This window comes from Macrobrachium rosenbergii, chromosome 56 (assembly GCF_040412425.1).
Source record: "Macrobrachium rosenbergii isolate ZJJX-2024 chromosome 56, ASM4041242v1, whole genome shotgun sequence".
NCBI lineage: Eukaryota > Metazoa > Arthropoda > Malacostraca > Decapoda > Palaemonidae > Macrobrachium > Macrobrachium rosenbergii.
The window spans coordinates 7075919-7099021 of record NC_089796.1 but is presented as its reverse complement, the minus strand read 5'-3'; the positions used below and the strand labels follow the sequence as shown (position 1 = coordinate 7099021).

Below are 23103 nucleotides of genomic sequence, written 5' to 3'. Positions count from 1 at the left end.
GCTTGCAGGACCGTGCTAACTGAACCTGTCTGTTTCAAATGTAACATAAATATTTTTTTTTAAATAAGTGCAATATCATCTAGTTGTTGGATGGGTGACCACCATGTAAACACAGACAACGTCGGCATATAAGCCCCTTGAATATCCATGGGGAAGGCGAGTAAGACTAACAACCTCACCCCCATGAAATGACACTCTGGTTCACAATCGTCCCACAGACATTTTATAGATGCGAGCTTGAGCCTATCTCAAGTTGCGTTGGGTAAGACTGCCACACATACCAAGTCAAAAGGACAGCTTTCAATAAATTACCGTCATAGAATGAAGAAAGTAACTTCAAATCACTTTCTTCATATAAAGAAAGATTTAATATTGAAAAACAAAATTTATTATTATTATTATTATTATTATTATTATTATTATTATTATTATTATTATTATTATTATTATGCACAAGAATTCATATGCAAAAAAAACTTAGAAAACCATTAACTTCATACTAACATGAAAAGCAAAAAACAAAAACTATAATACAATATTATTATTATTATTATTATTATTATTATTATTATTATTATTATTATTATTATTATTATTATTTATAACGCACAAATATCCACATGCAAAACCCTTAGCAAACCATTGCCTTGAAAATCAAGACACTACATCATACAATGCACAGGAGGGGAACGGAGTGAATTACACATAAAAATGCATCTACGTATTTCACCTGAGATTTCAAGACAGGGGAAACCTGTTCATAATTAGTTGGAGGGAACCCTTCGGGGAGCTGTTACCTAAACTGTTACCTAAACACTGGTTATCCTTGCCAGGGTCTCTGTTACTAAGCAGCGGTTATGATACACCTTCTCACACACGGTGAAAAGAGATTGTTACTTTTCCCTTGTACTCTCTCTCTCTCTCTCTCTCTCTCTCTCTCTCTCTCTCTCTCTCTCTCTCTCTCTCTCTCTCTACGTTGATTTATGAATGCAAAGATTGTATGTGGGCTAAATGTCTGAAGATGGATACACTGTGTTATAAGATATAATACAAATAAATTTCTAATACTGTATATACTGTGCAATTTATATATATATATATATGGGCCTATATATACATTAATATTGATAGACAGATAGATTGCGAGATAGACAGATATATGGATAGAAAAAACATTAAGCTACACAGACTGAATAATTGCTCGAGTGAAATGATGTGAGGAACTCTAAGCATCTGATACCTATAATTTGACGATGATTTATAACCTGAGCAATCTTCATTTAAGATTCATTCGCTTCTCTTCAATAACAGAGACCTTTCAAAAATTTAAACGATCAGTATTTAAACGATCAGTATATATATATATATATATATATATATATATATATATATATATATATATATTATTTATTTTATTTATTAAGTAGATGAAACCTATTCACATGGAACAAGCACACAGAGGCCACTGACTTGAAATTCAAGCTTCTAAAGAATGTTGGTTTCCACCTCCCACCGCAGACCCCAAACTGCGGCAGTAACTGATCATGATACAGAGTCTGACTTTTCATCGCCCTGGGGGAGGCGCGAACTCGCGACTTCTGATCGGCATGTCACGACACTAGCGACCAGACCAGCGGACCAGCTAAATCAAAGAGGGAATATCTTGTAATGAGGCAATACTTTATAAGTAGGCTGAGACATTCTGATTGTAAGAAATTATGTCACTGATTTGGAAAACAATGTAACACTTAAGGGGCCAAGTTGCTTGCACACCATGAACGGTTATAGTCGATGGAATCATTAATCCACATACCCTGATATCGGCGGCCACAGTGCAACGCTGTAACGTCAGGTTGTGAAAACCAATCAATCATATTGCAACAATTAGGAGATATTGCAACATACTTAAATCTTCCTATGGTTTGATTAGGGTGGCTAAAGAACACTCACCATACTCCTTAGGTGTGTTGCAAGTTTCAAAATCTTGATTTTGGAATTACACTTTCCTAAGTAAGTGACATCTATACTTTCCTGAGTGCAAGCAAGTGACAATTATACTTTCCTAAGTGCAAGCAAGTGACAATTATACTTTCCTAAGTGCAAGTAAGTGACAATTATACTTTCCTAAGTGCAAGTAAGTGACATTTATACTTTCCTATGTGCACGCATGTGACAATTATACTTTCGCAAGTATAAGTGACAATTATACTTTCCTAAGTGCAAGCAAGCGACATGTATACTTTCCTAAGTGCAAGCAAGTGACATCTACAGTATAGTATCCTAAGTGCAAGCAAGTGACAATTATACTTTTCTTAGTGCAAGCAAGTGACATCTATAGTATCCTAAATGCTAGCAAGTGACAATTATATTTCCTAGGCGCAAGCAAGACATTTATACTTGCCTAAGTGCAAGCAAATGACTAACAAATCCTATACAGGAGTTTGTCAGACCTTGTCTACATTCAATCACTCTTCTAGCTTTTTGGGGGGCATGAATGAGACAAGGTACAGATCACGAAAAGTCTTTTATAAGGTCTATTATAAGGTACAGATCACGGAAGGTCATAAAAGGCCTATGAACCAACCACACGTTCAGAAAATAGATCCGCTGGTTGTTGAAGAAACCAGGAGAGGATCACTAACATAAACTTGTGACAATACTTCTGGCTGAAGGCAATGCTTTCACTCCAGCGACTTGTCCCTTACTATTGTCCTACGATTAAGGATGCTTACTTTAATTGCTGAAGACCAGCCTAACATGACTGGGAACCTGCAAGACTAGTTAACTATCCCGAGTGTTGAAAATAGACTTACATAATCTGCAGATTAAACTGAAATCAAGTCAGGCGAGAAGCTGAAAGGATAATGTTACACTTCCCAAGAGAATTGGTTTAGCGGAAACCACAGCTTAACGTCTTTGCGTATTATGAGAATCTATGCAAACAGTTATATAACAATTAAAACTTTTCAACTGCTTGTCTTACTGCTAAACTGTTGCCTGTAAGACATTAGTTCACCTTCAGTAACTTCATGCACCACAACTTACATTATGTTCAAAATATACACCAAGGATTTGTGTCGACCTTGGCTGATCACCCACTCAAGTGGCTTCTCGTGTCTCACTGTGACCCAGTACCATTCACACAAGACTCCTACGGTGTGTTGCTAGCTTGAAAGCATTCGTGAGACTGACGTTCATGTTGCAAGTCACGGACAAAACTTGCAATCACAATGGCTATCAACACAGCGACCTACTTTCGCTCATTATACGTCATCAATGTCCTTATGAAACATCAAAATAAAATCAGATGGGTTTTAAATTAAACAATGCAATCAAAGTTATCAGTTAAGAAAGATGACAGTTAAGTGAATGCATTTGCAAACCCTTAAAATAGGTAGTTAATAGATATGAGCTATGAGTTTATCTTAGGGTAAGGAAATGATGTGTGTTACAAGAATAATCAATTCGGCCAGTTTTTTTTTTTATGCCTTTTGCTTCCAGAATGTGGAATTCTCGTTCATCCTCTGTATTTCCCTCTCGGTCTCTATTATTATTATTATTATTATTATTATTATTATTATTATTATTATTATTATTATTATTATTATTATTTCAGTAGATGAAACCTATTCACATGGAACAAGCACACCAAAGGGGCCATTGACTTGAAATTCAAGCTTCCAAAGAATGTTGGTTTCAACCTCCCACCGCAGACCCCACACTGCAGCAGTAACTGATCATGATGTAGAGCCAGTGATTTTTTCATCGCCTAGGGGAGGCAAGGACTCACGACATCTGAGCGGCATGTCACGACACTATAGTGACCATACCTGCGGACCATAACAGGGTCACCTGGGTAGAATTTATATATATATATATATATATATATATATATATATATATATATATATATATATATATATATATATATATATATATATATATATATATATATATGAGGAAGGGACCATGCCAGGATAGACTGGGGTCATTTGTCTTTACTAGTGAACAAACAAATAAAAAAAAATGAAACTCAACAGAAAAGAAAAATAAACCAAGGTTTACCAGCTTATTCTCTTGATGGCCAATGAAGGCCTTTGCTTCTACGGCCACTGGAACTGTGTAGGTAGCCATTAAAGGCATTGTTTTGGTTAACACTTGAAGACTTGTGGCCACTAAAGCAGCCGTTTTGTCAACCATTAAAGCCACTAGTTATGGTGGCCTTTTGTTACAGTGCCCACTATAAAGCTTTTGTTGCAGTGAATTCCATTTTTGTTTAAGGTGGTCATTTAAATCAATATTTTTTTCATGGCCACAGAAATCCATTTTTTTAACTTTTGGTGACCATTGAAATCCATTGAGTGTGTGTGCGTGTATTCTTGCGGTCACTGAAATCCATTTTTTTTATCTTGGTGGTCCTTGAAATCCATTTTTTGGTGGCCATTAAAACCCATTTTTTTTAAGTGTGAGGGCCATTGAAACCCATTGATTTTGTTTTGGTAGCCACTGAAATCCACTTTTTGTAAGTATCTGAGGCCTTTAAAATCCATTTTGATTGTCTTGGTGGTCACTGAAATCCATTTTCTTGTTTTGGTGGCCACTGAAATCCATTTTTTGTAAGTATCTGAGGCCTTTAAAATTCATTTTGATTGTCTTGGTGGCCAATGAAATCCATTTTCTTGTTTTGGTGGCCACTGAAATCCATTTTTTGTAAGTATCTGAGGCTGTAAAATCCATTTTGAATGTCTTGGTGGTCACTGAATTCCATTTTCTTGTTTTGGTGGCCACTGAAATCCATTTTTTGTAAGTGTCTGAGGCCTTTAAAATCCATTTTGAATGTCTTGGTGGTCACTGAAATCCATTTTCTTGTTTTGGTGGCCACTGAAATCCATTTTTTGTAAGTATCTGATGCCTTTAAAATCCATTTTGATTGTCTTGGTGGTCACTGAAATCCATTTTCTTGTTTTGGTGCCACTGAAATCCATTTTTGTAAGTATCTGAGGCCTTTAAAATCCATTTTGATTGTCTTGGTGGTCACTGAAATCCATTTTCTTGTTTTGGTGGCCACTGAAATCCATTTTTTGTAAGTATCTGAGGCCTTTAAAATCCATTTTGATTGTCTTGGTGGTCACTGAAATCCATTTTCTTGTTTTGGTGGCCACTGAAATCCATTTTTGTAAGTATCTGAGGCCTTTAAAATCCATTTTGAATGTCTTGGTGGTCACTGAATTCCATTTTCTTGTTTTGGTGGCCACTGAAATCCATTTTTTGTAAGTATCTGAGGCCTGTAAAATCCATTTTGATTGTCTTGGTGGTCACTGAAATCCATTTTCTTGTTTTGGTGGCCACTGAAATCCATTTTTGTAAGTATCTGAGGCCTTTAAAATCCATTTTGATTGTCTTGGTGATCACTGAAATCCATTTTCTTGTTTTGGTGGCCACTGAAATCCATTTTTGTAAGTATCTGAGGCCTTTAAAATCCATTTTGATTGTCTTGGTGGTCACTGAAATCCATTTTCTTGTTTTGGTGGCCACTGAAATCCACTTTTTGTTATCTGAGGCCTTTAAAATCCATTTTGATTGTCTTGGTGATCACTGAAATCCATTTTCTTGTTTTGGTGGCCACTGAAATCCATTTTTGTAAGTATCTGAGGCCTTTAAAATCCATTTTGATTGTCTTGGTGGTCACTGAAATCCATTTTCTTGTTTTGGTGGCCACTGAAATCCACTTTTTGTAAGTATCTGAGGCCTTTAAAATCCATTTTGATTGTCTTGGTGGTCACTGAAATCCATTTTCTTGTTTTGTTGGCCACTGAAATCCATTTTTGTAAGTATCTGAGGCCTTTAAAATCCATTTTGATTGTCTTGGTGGTCACTGAAATCCATTTTCTTGTTTTGGTGGCCACTGAAATCCACTTTTCAGCATCTGAGGCCATTTACTTTGGCTGTTGACTGCTTCCTGCCTCAGTCTCCAATACGACCAACCAAGGCACATTGCGCTCCCTGGCATTGAGTGATTAGTAATCAATGAGCCGATAAAGTCGTCTTTTCAGGTAGCGCAGGTTAGAGGTTACTGGGGTTGTTTAGGTCAGAGGTTACTGGGGTTCTTAGGTTAGATGACACTGGGGTTCTTTAGGTTATAGGTTACTGGGGTTCTTGAGTTAGATGGCACTGGTGTTCTTTAGGTTAGAGGTTACTGGGGTTGTTTAGGTCAGAGGTTACTGGGGTTCTTTGGTTAGATGACACTGGGGTTGTTTAGGTTATGGGTTACTGGGGTTCTTAGGTTAGATGACACTGGGGTTCTTTAGGTTATAGGTTACTGGGGTTCTTGAGTTAGATGACACTGGGGTTCTTTAGGTTAGAGGTTACTGGGGTTGTTTAGGTCAGAAGTTACTGGGGTTGTTTAGGTTAGATGACACTGGGGTTCTTTAGGTTAGAGGTTACTGCGGTTGGTAAAGTCAGGGGTTACTGGGGATCTTAAGTTAGATGACACTGGGGTTGTCTAGGTTAGAGGTTACTGGGGTTGTTTGTCCTCGCGTTAAGCAAAAATACGTAATAAAGTACAAGTAGCCATAGTATTTATGAATATAAAAAGGCGTTCTAAAACTTGGGGTAATGCTGTCCTCTAGCTACGTAAATATACATTCTAAAATTTAGGGGGAATGCTGTCTTCTACATAAATAAATATACATTCTAGAACTTAAGGAAGGCTATCCTTTACCTTATAAGAAAAATATCCATGGAGTGCCATCCACTAGCTAAGAAAATATACATTCTGAGACTCCAGGAAGTTCAGCCTTCGAACTAAGACCAGATATGTTCTAAAACTTGAAGAAGTTTTGTCCTCGGCTAAGCCAATATACATTTCAAGGTATTAAGGAAACACTGTCCCGTTAAATAAGTATGCATTCTATAGTTTAACGGGATGTTGACCTTTAAAGTCTTACAAGGAATGCTTCCCTCAAGCTCACAAGCAAAATGTGAATCCTTGGCCTAAGCAAAGACACACTCTAAACTTCACAAGTATGGTGCCCTAGAGCTAAACAAAAATACATTCTAAGCATTTTAAAAATGTTGTTCTCGAGCTAAACAAAGATGGATTACTAGTTCACATGCTAAGCAAAAATACATTGTAGGATTTAAATGAATTCCATCCTTAATCCACACAAAGCTATATTCTCCAACTCAAAGGAATATTAGTTAACGAACTCAGAAATTTTGCTCTAAAATTAAGCAAAAATAATTCTATGACCCAAAATTCCATATATTTTAAAAACATTATTTTAACCTTCCTTTCTCCAAGAAGCGAGACGCAAGACACCTTGTTTGGGGTCCGATTTAGACGATATGAGTCACAAACAACAATTATTTTGGTTTTAAATTTCAATGGAATGATAAACACAACCGTCTAATATGAACTAGATAGCAAAATTACTTGTTTCAAAGAAAGTCAATATGGCAGCTCAACATACGCTATTCATCATATAATATTGCCTGTTAGAATGTATATAGCCTACATATAAGACCTTTGAATAGGCCTATATACCACTGGCCGTCAAATCACTGTTATGCAACGATGGCTCTGATGAACACTCGGATGAGTGACCACCAAGAAATACCAGAAGCCGACGGTATAAACGCCCTTGAACATCTGTGACAGGATGTAGAGCTACCAACCTCTCTCTCTCTCTCTCTCTCTCTCTCTCTCTCTCTCTCTCTCTCTCTCTCTCTCTCTCTCTCTCTATCTATATATATATATATATATATATATATATATATATATATATATATATATATATATATATATGTGTGTGTGTGTGTGTGTGTGTGTGTGTCTGTGTGTGAGCATGCATGTACGTATGTATGTGTCACTGGAATGTTATAAGTATGCGAAATTCATATTAATCTCCCTGACAGGAAGGCAAAATTAATATTCGAACCGGCACAGTGCACTGACTAGAATACCACATTTAACGTACAAGACAGACACAAGATTCACTTATAAAACACAAGAGAAGATCGGCACAAAAGAATAAATACTGATGAAAACTTCAATGGTTTAACCGGTTCAGTCACAGTATAAGTAACGCACTACATGAAGGGAAGACCAGTAACAAAAGCCATACACCGCTGGCATATACTCTCCAACGATCAACTGTGCTGGCATAAACATGTGTCTAGCAACCTCACTCTGGTGAGAGCGACAAGGAGTCACAATGGAGCCTGAGAAGCTAACGAGAGAGAGAGAGAGAGAGAGAGAGAGAGAGAGAGAGAGAGAGAGAGAGAGAGAGAGATAATGTCACTGAAACTAATACAATGCAAAAATTGACAACTTCGGAGTGCATCTTACTATCCTAGGCCTAATCGTTGTGCATAAGTGCTCAAGTTTTTCCCCACTTGCGCATATTGTTGCTTTTATCTACAATAATGTTTATTGTCCATTAATTTTATGATTTTCTTCTCCCTGTTTTTTTTTCAAATATGGGCCTTTAGTCCTATATAAATCTTTCATGTAATGACCAATTAGGCTTAGGCCTACATGGCTACAACCTTTCCTCATCTTCAACGACAATAATAATAATAGATTAACAAGATAAATAGTGGTAATAACAATGTTAAATTAAAAAGAAAGATGAATGAAAAGAACGTAGGCCGCCGTATTCTTCAGACAGAAAAGATAGTGCGTCGTTCTGGAACAACCTATTGATCAACGTGGGAAGCGAAAGATGCTTCTTCTTGTGAAAAATTCAACAAAACCGAGACTGCGGTGCTGAGATCTTCAAGATATATATATATATATATATATATATATATATATATATATATATATATATATATAGAGAGAGAGAGAGAGAGAGAGAGAGAGAGAGAGAGAGAGAGAGAGAGAGAGAGAGAGAGAGCTGAACTTGCGGAGGAGTGAAGATCCCTTTACTGCCATTCGAGTACTCCTAAGTACTCCGAAGGGAAAGCAGATACCCAAATGCAGGTCCCACTGAAGATATTCTCAACCTTCCTTCAAGAGATTGTTGTCAATGATCAGAGCTAAAAGAATGCAGTGAATCTTGCTTTTCCTTTAATAAAAATAATAATAATAAATATTATAATAATATTATTATTATTATTATTATTATTATTATTATTATTATTATTATTATTATTATTTTAAACGTGCAACCACTGATTTGCAATAGGACTAAAATTCATTTAACAAGCAAAGTAAGTTTTGACAGAACAGAATGACCCCAAAATTCAAGTCTAAAATATATATACATATATGTGTGTGTAAATAATATATATATATATATATGTGTATTTATATGTATTCATATCTGTGTGTGTGTGAGAGAGAGAGAGAGAGAGAGAGAGAGAGAGAGAGAGAGAGAGAGAGAGAGAGAGAGAGAGAGAGAGAGAGAGAGAGGAGTGTTTTAATATATATTGATTTTAAGTGCCTCAACTTTTCTAGACTGAAGTATAGTACATCCTTAGCAAATATATTAAAACATTCTAACAACAACAGTAACTTAATCTGAAAGCACCAGCATATCAAATGCTGTAAAAGGTATCCTGCTCCTGCACCCTGCTAAGAAACATAAATAAATGACAGAAATAATCTGAGTAAACAAACAACAAATAAATAAGTAACGAATCACTGAGAAGCCATAGTAATGGAAGAGGGGTGAACGTAAGGATAACGTCCCTGAAACTTGCAACACACCTAACAAGTCTGGTGTAAGTGACAATGGGGTCACAATGAGACCTAAGTAACAACAGGAAAAGAGAATCATTGAGGAGGTAGAGAAAGTTGATTATACATATTTTCAAAGTAGAATTCTGGTCCTAGAATTATGTAAGCCTATAATGACCAAATTATATTATACAGAGAACATATAGGTCGAATAAATCTAGAAACAGAGGTACCATAGATATGAAAAAAGAATGAAATATGAGGAAACTGGGTCGAACACAGACTGCAGAGGAAAACTAAGTCACTGAAGAAAACTAAAAGACAGTTACCCTAAGGTCAGTGCTAAAAACATAATAACACTATGTTTAATTTAAAGTTAATATAAGAACTATCCAAACGTAATTAGAGAGGGACTTGTGGAAAAGTCTACACACGTGCCACTGAATAATCCTTCATAATGCAACATTTTACTAGAAATTCATTTGAAAAAAGAATCTACATCAGAAAACCAAAAGCAGGCACGTGAAAATGTTGACCTGGATACACCATGAAAAAATGTGTCATCGAATTCATCCCCTTGGGAATGACAGACTCCCTCCCCCATTTAGTAAACCCATGGAGTCTAATGGCTTAAAAAAATTTTTTAAAACTACTTTGCAAATGTTTTCGTGGGGGTGTAAAGTATAACACGTAGTACCTCATCGCTACAGTCCAGCATCGCCTGAATTCAAGCACAAAAGACTGTTAGTAGAAGGAAAATAGAGTTGACAGTCGCGTACAGTCTCAATTCTTGGGGGAGAGAGTCACAGAAGCGTGTTCAGAAAAGAACAGTTCTAGACTCATACACTGACCGGGTTTAACTTCAAGATCCAAAGCGTCAGCTATTGGAAAACATGTCACATAAAATCGGACATCTCTTAAACAGAAAAGACGAAATAAACATTAATGAAGAAAAAACATATTAGTACTGTCTAACAGACAAGCTTTCAACTAAACATAGGCCTTTGCATTCAACCCGAGCTGGGACAGGCAAGGGTAAACTCCATATGCTGCGGGAGATTAAACACATAGACAAACAGTTAATTTTACGTACAATAAAAAGTATGCAGGACATGAAATGTTAATTTTTTAAATGGGAAACTTGCTGACGACAGATGGCTATTGAGGAAAATACATTAAAAATTCTAACTCGTTTCCAGAAAAATATATTCAATATGTTTTCTAATCTTTGTTATAACATCTAATAATGTATATCGAAACGTAATATGGTTATTGTAATTACTGTTTAAGAACTATGTTCATCGCTGTCAACTAACAAAAACTGGTTTCCAGAAAATATATTCATATTGGTTTATTTGGTTAAAATATGTAAAAACGTGCATTGAAATGCAATATGTTGTATTGTAAATGCTGTAAAAACCAAATAAAAAAATTTACGAACAATCATAATATCCTATAGGCCTATGTACATATGGAAAGTTCCGGAGACTTTAAGACATGGGCATGCACATGGACTAAGCTGGAAACCCCAATTAAACAAATATCAAAGAGGTTTAAAGAAATATCAATAGGTCTAGCATGTGCGGAACTTTCCCATCCTAATACAATGTATTTCCATATTTGCCAAAGGACTCCCTTCCCCGCTTCCTCGGTCTCAATACCACACAGTTGATTAAAAGATTCTCTCTCTCTCTCTCTCTCTCTCTCTCTCTCTCTCTCTCTCTCTCTCTCTCTCTCTCTCTCTCTCATCAATAAGCTCACTCTTACTCAGCCCGGATTCTCCTCAACTTTAATGCTGTTTTAAAGTGCCATGCACCATTGCCTCAGTCTGTCCGATTTATACCGCTGTTCATGTATGCATATGATTCATTTTTTATCTATTTGCTGCGTATTTCTTTGGCGTTCCTCAGCGTTTCGCTCATTAATTAACGGTATTTTACTCAGGAATTCTGCTTTTGAAAATTGTTGGCCTATTACGCTTACTCAACGTGAATCTAGGTACGATTTGGTTAATAATAATAATAATAATAATAATAATAATAATAATAATAATAATAATAATAATAATAATAATAATAATAATAATAATAATAGAAATGAGTCACCTGACTAAACCTTTCTTATTGTTAAGCTTTAATCCTGGGAGTATTTACCCCCAACTGCAATAATTCCTATAACTGAACAAGCAAAATTCGTGCCATCATTAAGACATTGGCAAAAAGAAAAATTAAAAGGCTCTAAAAGCTGTAAATCTGCTTGTTATAAACCTAAAAATGATAATGACGATGATGAGTTGATGATGATGATGATGATTTAACGTAAGAACACAACTATTAAGAACCAACCAGGGATTTTATTAACTTGACAAAACTTCCGTGCACTATAATTATAACATATATGATTAAATTGAAAAATGAAGTGAAGCGAATAGCAACTTAGAGAAATTGGATTGAATGTTAACTGGGAACAAAAATTGCCTCCAAAAAATGAAAGATTAATCGACCTAGTTGTCATTCGATCGTGTAACATAAGCCTACACATGGAGATAACACAAGCTGTTAACCATACTGAATAATGCTTTTATATAACTGAAATCAGTGCTATAGAAGCACGACTGACTGGTGCTTTCAGGGTTTTATTATTATTATTATTATTATTATTATTATTATTATTATTATTATTATTATTATTATTATTGGATCTTGTCAAGATTAACGAACCCACTCGCAACATGGTTCGCCCCAGGGCTAGTACTAAATAAGGCGAAACAGTGTAATGAATCACTGTTTCACAGTGTTTAGTACTAGCCCTCATGTGGAATTGTAGTCTGGACCGGAAAGGGTTGGCCATTCTTTACATGGGGATCATTGGGTTCGCTGTTCTTGACATGGAGATGTTGGGTTCGTTAATCTTGACATTATTATTATTATTATTATTATTATTATTATTATTATTATTATTATTATTATTATTATTATTATTATCAGAAGATAAATCCCTACTCATATGGAGCAAGCCTACAGGGGCCATTGACTTGAAATTCAAGTTTCCAGAGAATATGATGCGAACTTGTAACTACTGTAAACTTATAAGTATTGTAAAACGATACTTAAAACTTTTAGCATGGGCTAGGCCTCAAACATGTGAGGATAAAATCTATTTAAACTAGATCTAAGGAAAGTTTCCAGTTTTCCTATAAGCATATCAACCAGTTCTACGGAAAGTTTGCACCTACCTTAAAAGCATATCAACCTAGTTTCAAACACTCTCATCTATATATCTACCAATATGCATAAATATACACACATATAGCAATCAGACTTTTCCTTGAATGGATGTGAAAGAGATAAAACTAGACAATATTCAGTGACACATTCATCCTTTCACTGATAAATAAAGGATGTTCCCCCTTTGCAGAAAACATCCTCCACAACATCAATGACCCATATACATACACAAAACGCTTACCAGTGTGTTTTCATGTATCTCCTTTTACAAATATATTACATTAGTGCTATATCATATCCACTATAGCTATATGCGTCCCTCGGTGAACACGGTTTATTTTCGTCATACTAAAACTGCAGTTTCATATTTTTTTTATTAATGACAAAGCAGATTTTAAAACATCCCCGCCGAAGGTCATAGTCATATATTAGACGAGACTGTTGCAATGACGACATATCTCATACGACGAAGAATAAAAAAAAAATTACCCTCGTTCCTCGGGGCTTCGTCGCACCATGTTAATGTTGTCGACGGTAGATGTTTGTCGGTTTTAACGCAACATAAACACACACAATACACACACATGTATATAATATATATATATATATATATATATATATATATATATATATATATATATAAAACTAAAACATTCAGGACGTATTCCATTACACCCCAGTGTGCCCTCTGAAACCCAAAAAATGAATAAGGTTCGTGACAGTTGGCTGATTGTGGTGAGTCACAGGCAGCCTGCATAAGGACACATATGGGCCTAGAGAACGCAAGAAGTAAAAAGACATATAGCTGGAATATTTAAAAATTAACTGCAAGAGCCCGTGCTGGCATAAGCCCAACATGGGCAAATCTAAAGTAACAATCTTGACATTTTGCTTTCCAAAGCTTGTATATCCATTGGACTCAGAGAACATATACGGAGAAAATTCTTCTTCGGATCCTATGAAATCGATCTCACGTACCGGAGATTCGAATTCCGGTACTAAGCTACCAAGAATAGTTTTGGTGTTGGAATTCGGTTCTTGTGGACGTGACAGTATTCAATGTTCTGATAGGCAAATCCAAAAGAGTTGAGGGAAACAGAAATTTAAAATGTCATTGAGGTACACATACACACACACACGCGCACGCACGCACGTACACACACACGCGCGCACGCACGCACAAATATATATACACGCATATATATATATAAATATATATATATATATATATATATATATATATATAATATAATATAGAATAGCTCCTGATAATAGGCAGACTGTGGTGGATTGCAACAGAGTAAAGAGGGTTAGGAAGTTAGCAACCCCATCCCTAGAAAACCTTGCAGATATATATATATATATATATATATATATATATATATATATATATATATATGTATACATATATATTGTATCCCATTCGTTGAGCAGGATAGGCTGAGAAGCGTCTCACGTCACGATTTATTGTCTGAATTATTCAATTTCGTCTTATTTTTTTATTTATATATCTTAATTATTTTCCTTTGTTATTTCTCTTCCTTAGGTTATCTTTTACTTCCCAATTCCCTTCTCTGCTTTCCTTATTAGAGCAATTACGCTTGTAGATTCACCAATAATAATAATAATAATAATAATAATAATAATAATAATAATAATAATCAGGCACTGCAGTAAACCCTGTAAAAGAAATCAGAACCTCACATCTGCCACGCCTATCTCCATTGCATCATTGACGCTACCCCTAGACTTACTGGGGCTCTTAAAAAATATTGACTAATATCCGAGATTACGATAAACTCCTAATGCTTATCTGATAGGCCTATGCGACAATGTTCGAGACTTCAAAGGCTCTACAAATCTATAAATAGAAGCCTTTATGAATGAATGGGGTTACTATGTACAGTTACTGTTCTATAAACCATCGATTCCTATTGTTCGGTAAAGAGCTTTTCATAGCAAGTTGCACTTACTCTTAGACCTAGATTCTCTGCAATTGATTTCCTGGCCACTTAAGCTCCCAATTCACGTAGGGGGGTCATTCATAAGCACTACGTACTGTAGGTACAAAGCGGCTACCGAAGGCTACCTGGGCTCGGTCGATGTTTGGGTCACGTGGTAGAAGAAAATAAAACTCCTTTTAAGCAACCATGACTGGCGGTTGTGCGCCTTTTTCTTTAGTATTACTGCCATGTTTTATTACTTATTTGTGACTGTGAATAAAAACACCCTTGAAAATGCGACAAAACGACGTGTCGCACTTCATCCGGCATTGCATCCGCTTAAGAGGGGTCAGAACTTAGAACGTTTATGATTACGAAGGAGGAAAAGAGACGGAGCATCCACGAAAACCCACACGTGGCTCGTGATTGGTCGGAAGGTGGGAGGGTAACATCGCCTGACTCTGGCGGGCCAATCAGCGGAGGGCTTCCATATCGATCCCGGAGAGTCGTACGGTTGCCGAAGAGGAGCGTTCCAGCGACATGGCACTGTACAATGCGGACACCCCCTCTTCCCTTTAAATAATAATATCCAGTGGCAACGCCTCCATATGTTACACATTTGAAAATATATATATATGGGCTTTAAACTGTCAAAATGTTCTACTGCCAATATCCTACGTATTATCTCGTTTAAACTACGTTTAAAATACGTGCGTTTATACATTTAACTCTTTCCATGTTATGTTTCCCGTGTATTTAAAAGGAAATATTTAAATATATATGGTCTTTAAATTGTCAGAATGCTCTACACCCTACATATGACTTCATTTGCACTACGTTTTAAATAAGTGCATCTATACACACTAACTATCTCTGTTTTGTTTACAATGTATTTCACAAGTATTTATATTTGTAAATGATTATAAAAAACCTGAAGACATAGGAAAAATTATCAAAATTAAAATGATTTGCCATTTATACTCTGCTGGTAGGTTTCCAAACTCGCAAGACATACCCTCGCATTTATATGTTTTCTGACACTGCCTAAAGCACAAAGCTATTTATAGTAAAATTCAATTATTCAATGCATCAACATACACAAATGCAAGCAAGAAGCCAACGATAATCGAACACATTTGACTGGAAATCCAACCACCAGAGTAGGGATTAATGCAAAGTAATCCTTCTAAATCCCAATGCATCAATTGTGACGTCAGAGCAGGCCAAAAGCGGTTTATTAACAGAATGACAGGACAATTGCACTTAGGGTTACGTGGAAATACTTCTATATTTCGTATTACATTTATATCCGGGAAGCAAAAGAAAAAAATTGGTTTTATTTCGGCTATTTTGTTATTACAATATGACAATTATTAACATTTTACTGCAATTCCCCGTAACGTCAAACACTCAGTACACTTATTGCAGCAAGCAAATTAGAATCAAGCAGGATAGGCCTACTACGCCTATGCGAAACGCAAAGCACATAGAAGCATGGATGTAAGCCCTCTTAGGCTCAAAATACACCGGTTTTAAAATAATAATTGAAAAATTTTTAAAATAATCCACTCACCAGAATCTAGATCACTCATCTTTCAGATGGAGGAAACAATAGTTATTTTTTTGCGAAATATTCCTTCTTCCCTACAGAATGCGTCCTGGGAGTCTTCGAGGGCCGGATAAGTCTTTTTTTCGTTGAAGTTTTTTAAATATTATCTGTCACTCGAGTATCGCACCTGACCCATGAGTGGAGGGAGAGGAGGCCAAATCGCAAAATTACCGAGCTTTCGGAGAGCGACCGCGTCACACAACCCTTATCGGAACAAGCAGCATGTGGTACTACTGCCGATTCGAGGAGGAGGTAGAGGAGGAGGAGGAGGTTGTCGTGGTGGAGGAGGAGGAGGAGGAGGTTGTGGTGGAGGGTGAGGAGGATGGTGTTGGTGTGGAATGAGGGCATGGAAGAGGAAAGGGGAAGAGGGGGGAGGGAGATCAACGTCTGCTGGTCTCTTTTCCGAGGGTCGCACGCGCAAGAAATAAAGATGCTCGATTTGCCATTATGTATTTCGTTTTAAAAAGATATAAGTACCATCCGTAAGACTGAAAACTCCCCACCACGCCCATCCGGATCCATATTGTGTCTTTCGCCCCTCCAGCCTTGTGGAATGGAAACCATTCAAGCTTTGTTTAAAGTCGTGTTCTAATTTCCTCGATGGCAACTACACCAGGGGTGGGACTGCTTGCTTGTCAAAGAGACATCAGCTGAGTCTTTACAAAGTCTTGACAAAGAATAAAGTAATTCTTTAATGCTGAAGGCACAACAACTGGCTGTGAACTGAAGTTTTTTGGACTCTAACTCTACTCAAATTTGTCCCAACGCTAAAAAATCGTTATGACTGATTTCCGTGAAATCTTATTCTGCGATATTCACAGGTATACACCTGCTTGCAGTCATTTATAGTTATTGTACGCATTTAGGTGTGTGTTGCGTCGAACCTTCTGCCCGTAATGCAAAGGTTTTACATTTATTTGAAAAGTAAAACTATTATGTCCGGTGATATGCACTTTTACATTTAAATTTCTGGGGCCGTTGTTCATTTAGCTCTTTGTATCAATGCTTTATCAAACTTTTCAATATTCTCTTCGCCTTTATTCATTTAGGTCTTCACAGACTGTACTAACTATCACGTAGTACTTTATAGATATGCATTCTGCGTTTCCAATTTGGGCTGAAATTTGGTATGTAATAATATCAAAATTTTTTCAAGGCACTCTCAAAAACACAACGATATGAAAGGTTAATAATTGCCTCCGCCAATAAAGTTGGTTAAAATGGATATTTTCCCCCAAGTCTTGTGTTGACTGACTGAATATCTGAAGAATGGAATAACAGATTATATTAGGTGAGAAGATTCGCTGGCTGACCACTTCATCATAGTCTTAAATCCGGTAACCTCATCTCTTATCAAATGATGCAGCCAACACATCTGTCGGAGGTTAAATAATTTTTTCAACATAAAACACTTCTTATGTATCCACGTGTTCTTACGTACCAGTAACCTACGGTTTCTAATGAATAAAATGTGCTCATACTGTTCGACTTTGACACATGTATGTTCTCTTGTAATTGTTGCATTTACGTGTTCATATGAAATAGTTCCGTCATTGTTAATTCGACCACTTTCAGTAAAGAACACCATCATTCAATTTTTTCAGGGTTATATCAGATCCATTGCTATGCCGATCTCAGAAAACTAGTGCGCTAGAAATCGAGGCATTTTTCGCTCATTAATAATAATAATAATAATAATAATAATAATAATAATAATAATAATATGGAATCTTCGCCATTATTTGAAATTTCCTAAATATTGCCACACAGCCTTCCTTTTGATGAGCAGTTGTACCACATCTAGACCTACAATGATCATGCGGTAACTTTTTTTTTTTTTTGTAATATACAGCACCACTCACTGCAAACCTAGAGAACTCTGTGAACACTAAATTCATGCCCACCTTTCCTTTTTATTTGTGAGATTTTAGTTTACCAGAAGATATCCTTTAAAGAGAAACTGGCCCCTTTACGTTGAGTTTTTCGACTTGTTCCCCTGTTTTTATAAGACGTGATACAATGAGAGTTTTTTATTCAGTTTTTGTGTCCTTGGCATGTTTAAGTTTTTTTTTTTTTTTTTTGGAGGGGTGGGAGGGTGGGGGAAAGAAACCACCTCGATTTGTAAGGGGGTACTACTATCTCATATCTTCTATCTTCTAATATTGTATAGAAGCAGGGATAGTCACATTTATCTCCAAAATTTTTTCCCAGCCAAAGATAGACGGAACAGGTTCAGTTCCTAAGATATTTGGTAAGATCTGAGGGGCATCACAATTTTCGTCAAATCATCATGGGAAACGCCCACGCCTGTTAAGGTTTTTTTTCTTTTTTGCTCATGCACAGAACCACAGGCTGCATTCAAAACGAGTCTTTTTTATTTTTTTTTAATCCTCAATGACGAAAATTCACAATCTTTGCGCAGGAACGTTACCAACTACCCATTTTTTAATAGTTGTAAAGCGACAAACTGACAGACAAACGACCATGTGGACGCGTCGAATAACAATAATTGAGCCTTCCGTCAATGCCTTTTTTTTTTTCTTCGAAATACAGATCATTATTCTTTCACAACGTAATTTTTTTCGTATTCATTTCTCTGATTTCTAGTTTTAGCAAAAACTGGTAGTCTCTTCTGGGGAACCTTATAGTTTTTGAAGTTTATTCCATGTGAATGCTTGTATATTTGAATAATAATGATAGTAATGGCTTGGAACTATTCACTACGGACCGTAATGTGCACATAGCCTCCCCTACTAGGCCTGTAAGGTCTGTGCCAGAGGCGTTCACTTTGCGTCCAGCCATTCTATTACAGTAGATCAGAATCTACCGGCCACGGGGCAGGGTGTTGACCCAGTAGGGGGTGGGGGGTTACGTATTGGGGATTGGTTGTGGCTTCAGATAGTGTATTCCTTCCGTCCCACCCAACAGATGGTCACAGATGCAAAAGATGGTAATCACTCGTTCTATTACTAACCAGAACCAATGCTGCTTATCTTCACTGATCGGATTAGGCCTACCAAGAGTGAAGTGAATGTCTTACTGTCTAGTGTATTCTCAAGCACTTTTACAGAGAGTTTTGAGAGTGACTGAATGCCTCCATTGAGCATTACTGCTCATGGTGTGTCCGCAAGTTGTCCATAGTAAACTGTTCTCCTTGTACAAATCTCCAACTTAATTTCACCGATTTCAGTTAGGCCTGTTATGTAGGCAAATATTTGTGCCTCTTTTTAAAGAGTTAAGTTTATCATTTCCTATGCATAACGAACAGGAAAATTAATTAACAAAGGGGTAAATAATCACCATAAAAGGTTCAGCTTAAAGTGAAACAGGAAAAACACAACGTAGGCAAAGGTCGAAACATGGGTACCCATGACATAATGAAAAGTGGACTGATAAATGTAAAGTAACAGTTTTCTTGCAACTACAAAATATGAAGAATTTAAGTGGAAGTATCATTCCCATACAGGAAAGCGAAATGAGGCTCATGTTAAATTAGTTGAAAAATTACAGAAGTATATATATATATATATATATATATATATATATATATATATATATATATATATATATATATATATATATATATATATATATGTATATAATAATATGTATGTATGTAGTATTAGTACTAATGTTTAAATTACATTGTTATTTTCATTAAATGAAATAGTTTATGATAATGTTTACAATAACATTGTAATTTTCCTTGCATAAATTAAAATTTTTGTATACAAAAGAGAGGATAATTGTACTCTTATTTTGTTAAAGAAAAAAGTATATTTAAAGGCCTAGTCTTCTTTAGCGGACCGTAGACCTACTGCATAACAGACTGTATATACAGAAATGCTGTGTATGCAACACAGTTACTTTTTACCTTCGTAAACTCTTGTTTATGTGCCCAAAGGAACGACCTGCGGCGAGGAACCTAAGTGTGGCCACCAACCTCTCGTGCAGTGATATGTTGGTTGTCAATGATTTTTTTATAAGAGGGGAGACCACATATTATAATTCCATGTAGGTCTGCTCGCCGATTCTCGGGTAATTGAACCAGTCACCAGGTTCAAGTTTCAGTTCATTATTTTTTAAGTATATAATCGTGAAATAATCGATTTCTCTTCTTCAACCAGAGTTTAATCCAGGTTTTCCTTCTTCGCAGGGGTTTTCCAATTTCAGCCGCAACGTATGCCACAGCGACTGCCCCAAGACAGCAGTCTATAGCGTCATCACCGATCGGAACGCCCATGTTTTCACTCTACCAAGTTTCGGCAAACTGAAGTAAATCTGAATGTCTGTGGGCAGGGTTAGAACGGAACCCAATCGCCGGTCGTATCGTCTATGGGGCCCTTTATATATGGCGTTGACATCCTTGAAGAAGTCTGAGGAAGAAAGCGTGACTGACTACGTTATTAGGGCCGAAACCGCAGCAAATTCTTTGAAGACTGCTGGTGAAACTATTAGTAATAGCTTACTAATAGCAATGGTTCTCAAAGGATTGCCCCAGTGTTTTAAAATATTTTCAACGGTTATAACCCAAAAGGAGACTAGAGTTAGCTTTTGTGAGTTTAAGAAGGCCCTTAGGTGTTACGAAGAAACTGAAAGAAGCCTGCAAGTATAGGTTTATCTACAAGTGAAGACAATGTTATGAAAATTACCAGCAGCAGTAGGCCTTCTGGTAGTGGTAGGCCTAATGTATTTTCTTGTTTCTCATGTGGGAAGGCAGGTCACAAGAAACCTGACTGTCCCAATAGACCTAAACAAAAATAGTGTGACTATCACAAATCTCGGTCTCATAATTCAGAAGATTGTAGGGCAAATCCAAACCCAAATTTTGCAAAGTTTGTAATTCAGTACAGGATCATTTTTCCATTGATAACCCTAATAGGCCTAATAACCCTAATGTGAAGTCTTTTGATTTAAATGCACATTGTTTGTTAGTAGATATTTGGGTAACTTCTCACATTATGTGACAAAAGGAATTTTAAGAGTTCTGATAAGGATTTTAACTCATCAAATCATTTTATTGAACTTGCCGATGGTAGTAAAACTAATGGTATTGTAAAGGGTAAGGGCAATGCTAATGTGGTATTACATGATCTTAAAGGTAATTCACACAATGCACAATTAGGGAATGCTTTGTGTGTAACGTCATACAAACAAGATATATTTTCTGTGCACGCTGCTAATGAAAGCAGTGCATCTGTTCTTTTTACCCCTAATTATGCTAAAATTAAAGCAGCAGATGGTAATGTATTTTTGACTTTGAAAAGAAAAGTAAGTTGTATTTCATTAATAATTTAGATTCCCCCAAAAGTAACTCTCAAACTGTACAGGAGTGGTGGCATAGAGTTTTAGGTCACTGCAATGCAAAGGATCTTCTTAAATTACATGAAGTTGTTGATGGCATGAAAATTAACAATAGAAGCAGTTTTGATTGTGATATATGTGCTATGGGTAAAATGTGTCAGTTTTAGGAATGGGGATGCAGCCAGTCGTGCCACTAACCGACTTGAATTGGTTCACTGTGATTTACCTGGTCCAATAGAGCCTGTTGCTATCAAATATACAATTTCTTTTGTTGATGATTATTCTGGATTGTGACACTGACTCAGATTTATCTAGTATGGCAAGATTGTCTGTAGATTATTATTATAGAGTTACAGATATGCCTAGAACGTATGACGAAGCAATGTCATCTGACGCGGCACATTGTATGGAGGAGGGCATGATTCCAAAGAACTAGTAGATGCCAGGTTATATAGAGAAACTGTTCGAAGCCTGATTTACATAATGATGGGTACTAGACCTGATATTTATGTTGATATCGTAGTATATGACTAACCCCTCCAAAGCAGATCTTAGTTTAGCGAAATATGATTTGAGATATTTAATGGGCACTTTGCATTACGAGTTAAGATTTTCTTTGACGCCTTTGTGTTTCTTTCCTATTAAGTGAATTGCCTCAGCAGCTGGTCTATACAGTTCTACCTCATCAGCCAAGGGAGATTTCGTCGCTGCCTTGTAGTGTTGCCATGATGAAGGCAAGACTAGAACTGATATGAGGTGATGACCTCGATTTGACGGTCCGACTGACAGTTCTACTCTTCTCATGTGGACGATCTTCCGTCGAACGGCCTCGGATGAACTGACAGGTAAACCTGAGCGTGAATACCCGGCCTTAGGCAATACAGAACCTGAGTCTGAAAGCTTTGCAGTAAGAGGAATGATTGTCACCACATATATATATATATATATATATATATATATATATATATATATATATATATATGTGTGTGTGTGTGTGTGTGTGTGTGTGTGTGTTAATATTGATATTTATTTTTATTATCTTTATTTAGAATCATCTTGACGTTTTCTCATATTCTACCTACGGGCGCGTCATTCTAGTCATTAGTCAGTATCTTATTCCGTGTGACTGTGTCTACGATAATGATAAAACTGTAATAAAAACTGGTCAGCAGACATATTATCTTCCTTTATTCCCTGGCTATTGTTTACCAAAGAAGCAAATTACTCCGGGGATTTACACGACAGCGACCCCGGCAGCTGTTACGCCGGGTAATTCTTAGAAGAAATCACTCGAATGTTCCACCATATGCGATACGTATTATCGAGAAAAAAGTA

The 23103-nt window shown here is 36.4% G+C and overlaps 1 protein-coding gene across 2 annotated transcripts in view; it reads right to left on the bottom strand.

Annotated features, from left to right (window-relative positions):
- Positions 1 to 16699, bottom strand: part of LOC136836089 (long-chain-fatty-acid--CoA ligase 1) — a 161705-nt gene extending 145006 nt beyond the window's left edge. The window contains exon 1 of one of the 2 annotated variants that reach the window (XM_067100053.1): positions 16429 to 16699. In XM_067100053.1, the coding sequence (XP_066956154.1) occupies positions 16429 to 16447 (19 nt within the window). In that variant the 5' untranslated portion in view covers positions 16448 to 16699. The remainder of the gene's footprint in view (positions 1 to 16428) is intronic. The other variant, XM_067100051.1, reaches the window with a different exon arrangement.
- Between the last annotated feature and the right edge of the window lie 6404 nt (positions 16700 to 23103).